Source organism: Arachis ipaensis, chromosome B05 (assembly GCF_000816755.2).
Source record: "Arachis ipaensis cultivar K30076 chromosome B05, Araip1.1, whole genome shotgun sequence".
NCBI classification, from domain to species: domain Eukaryota; kingdom Viridiplantae; phylum Streptophyta; class Magnoliopsida; order Fabales; family Fabaceae; genus Arachis; species Arachis ipaensis.
In genome coordinates, this window is record NC_029789.2 from 8713884 (window position 1) to 8715629 (window position 1746).

At 34.6% G+C, this 1746-nt stretch overlaps 1 protein-coding gene across 1 annotated transcript in view; it reads right to left on the minus strand.

Annotated features, from left to right (window-relative positions):
• The window catches only part of LOC107642795 (mitogen-activated protein kinase kinase kinase 5-like), a 3343-nt gene continuing 1967 nt past the window's right edge, over nucleotides 371–1746 (minus strand). The window contains exons 3-8 of the mRNA XM_016346268.2: nucleotides 1685–1746; nucleotides 1419–1582; nucleotides 1236–1311; nucleotides 1078–1137; nucleotides 856–981; nucleotides 371–742 (exon numbers count right to left, since the gene is read on the minus strand). Of these exons, the coding sequence (XP_016201754.1) occupies nucleotides 584–742; nucleotides 856–981; nucleotides 1078–1137; nucleotides 1236–1311; nucleotides 1419–1582; nucleotides 1685–1746 (647 nt within the window). The 3' untranslated portion in view covers nucleotides 371–583. The remainder of the gene's footprint in view (nucleotides 743–855; nucleotides 982–1077; nucleotides 1138–1235; nucleotides 1312–1418; nucleotides 1583–1684) is intronic.

The following is a 1746-nucleotide window of genomic DNA, read 5'->3' on the forward strand; positions in this document are numbered from 1 at the left end:
GAATGCTTGGTAAGGATATTCCGGAATGGGATTTAGTAAAGCATATACAGGAGGTTATGACTTATGAATTGGAATTGGAGAGTCTCTATTCTTTTAATTCAAATAGTGTTACAGATTGTATGGCTAAAGTGCACATTAACTCAATTGGAGTCAACCATGAAGCGAATTTCAACATATAATAAATTTAAATATGAACTTAGCTAATTAATTTAGTTTTATCTCTATTTTTTTTCTTTCTTTTCTGTTTAGTCACAAAAAAAAAACTAACAATTTCACATAAAAATAATTTCACGTGAGTTTTTACCGTTAAACCATCTAACAGTTCTCAATTATCATTTTCACACAAAAATGTCTTCGAATAAGTAGATACCGGTAACTAAAGCGCCCTAATTAGTATATAATAATACTTATACAATCTGCTTCTAGATTCTCTTAGAGAAAAATAGCACCAAACAATTACAAATTATTAGATGCTTGTTACTTTAAGAGGTATCAGTGATAACCTCTGTGGAGAACCTACAATAACAGAAAGCTGAGGGTGTACAAAGCGAGCTAAGTAGCAGGTGCTTAATTTGGCTGCATTTTAGAAGTGCTTCACAAATCGATGATCTAACAACATTAATGCATTTGGTCTTTCTGCTGGATTTCTTCTGAAGCAACGTCTTAGGAAATCTTTTCCCTCTGATGACAATTGTTCAGGTATAGGAGGTATATCCCTCAAAACCTTAAACATAGCTGCCGCCTGCATTGTTCATATAATTAATTACATTAAAATCATAATCTAAGTTTCAGTTCATACATTATGCTCTGTGAAGAGGTGTTTAAGCACATTAAAATAATTTAAGAAGTGCTTACTCCTTCGTATTCGCTCCAAGGAGGCTTCCCTGTGAACATTTCAATAATTGTGCAACCCAAACTCCAAATGTCAACAGCTAAAGCTAGATCAGAGTTGTTATCTCTTTGCATAACTGCATGCATAAGCTGCAAGCAATAGAAAGAGGAATCAATAAAAAATAATGAATGTACTAGTAGTTAATAAAACATCACAATTCATCACAGCACAAGAGTAATACATACCTCTGGCGCCATCCAGTATGGGCTTCCCTTCAAAGAAAGATCAGCAGCATGCCCAGTTAGCTGTTAACATAGAAATACCATGACTATTAGTACAATAATGTTCACACCAGAAACTTTATGAAATAAATTTACCAGACATAAGTCTCTTCACAACTCACATGTTTAGACATCCCAAAGTCAGCGAGCTTGACAACTCCGGTAGAATCAACTAACAAGTTAGCCCCTTTGATGTCCCTATATTCATAAAAGTAAAAAAGTTGGAAAAAAGAAACGTTAGCATGTACTGATTATGATGAAGGATTGTGCTATATATGCAGCATAAAAAAAACATGTGACTGTACCTATGAATTGTTTTCGTGCTATGCAAGTAAGCTAGCCCTGAAAGAATATGGCGAGTGAAATTCCTAACAACGGATTCCGTTACTGCACCACAATGTTCCCGGACGTATTTGTTTATTGAACCTGGATAGACATATTCCAGATAAATGTAAAACTTGTCTCCAACCTGAGACAACACACAAAGCAGAGTTACTCAATTGAATAATGTGGCCATGTGGGTATGGAAGTTTCGTACGATTAAAGATGAGTTGGATTGGATTGTGCTTACTATTTCACTACCATAATATTGCACAATGTTTGGATGCTTCAGGTTACTAAGAATTTTAATCT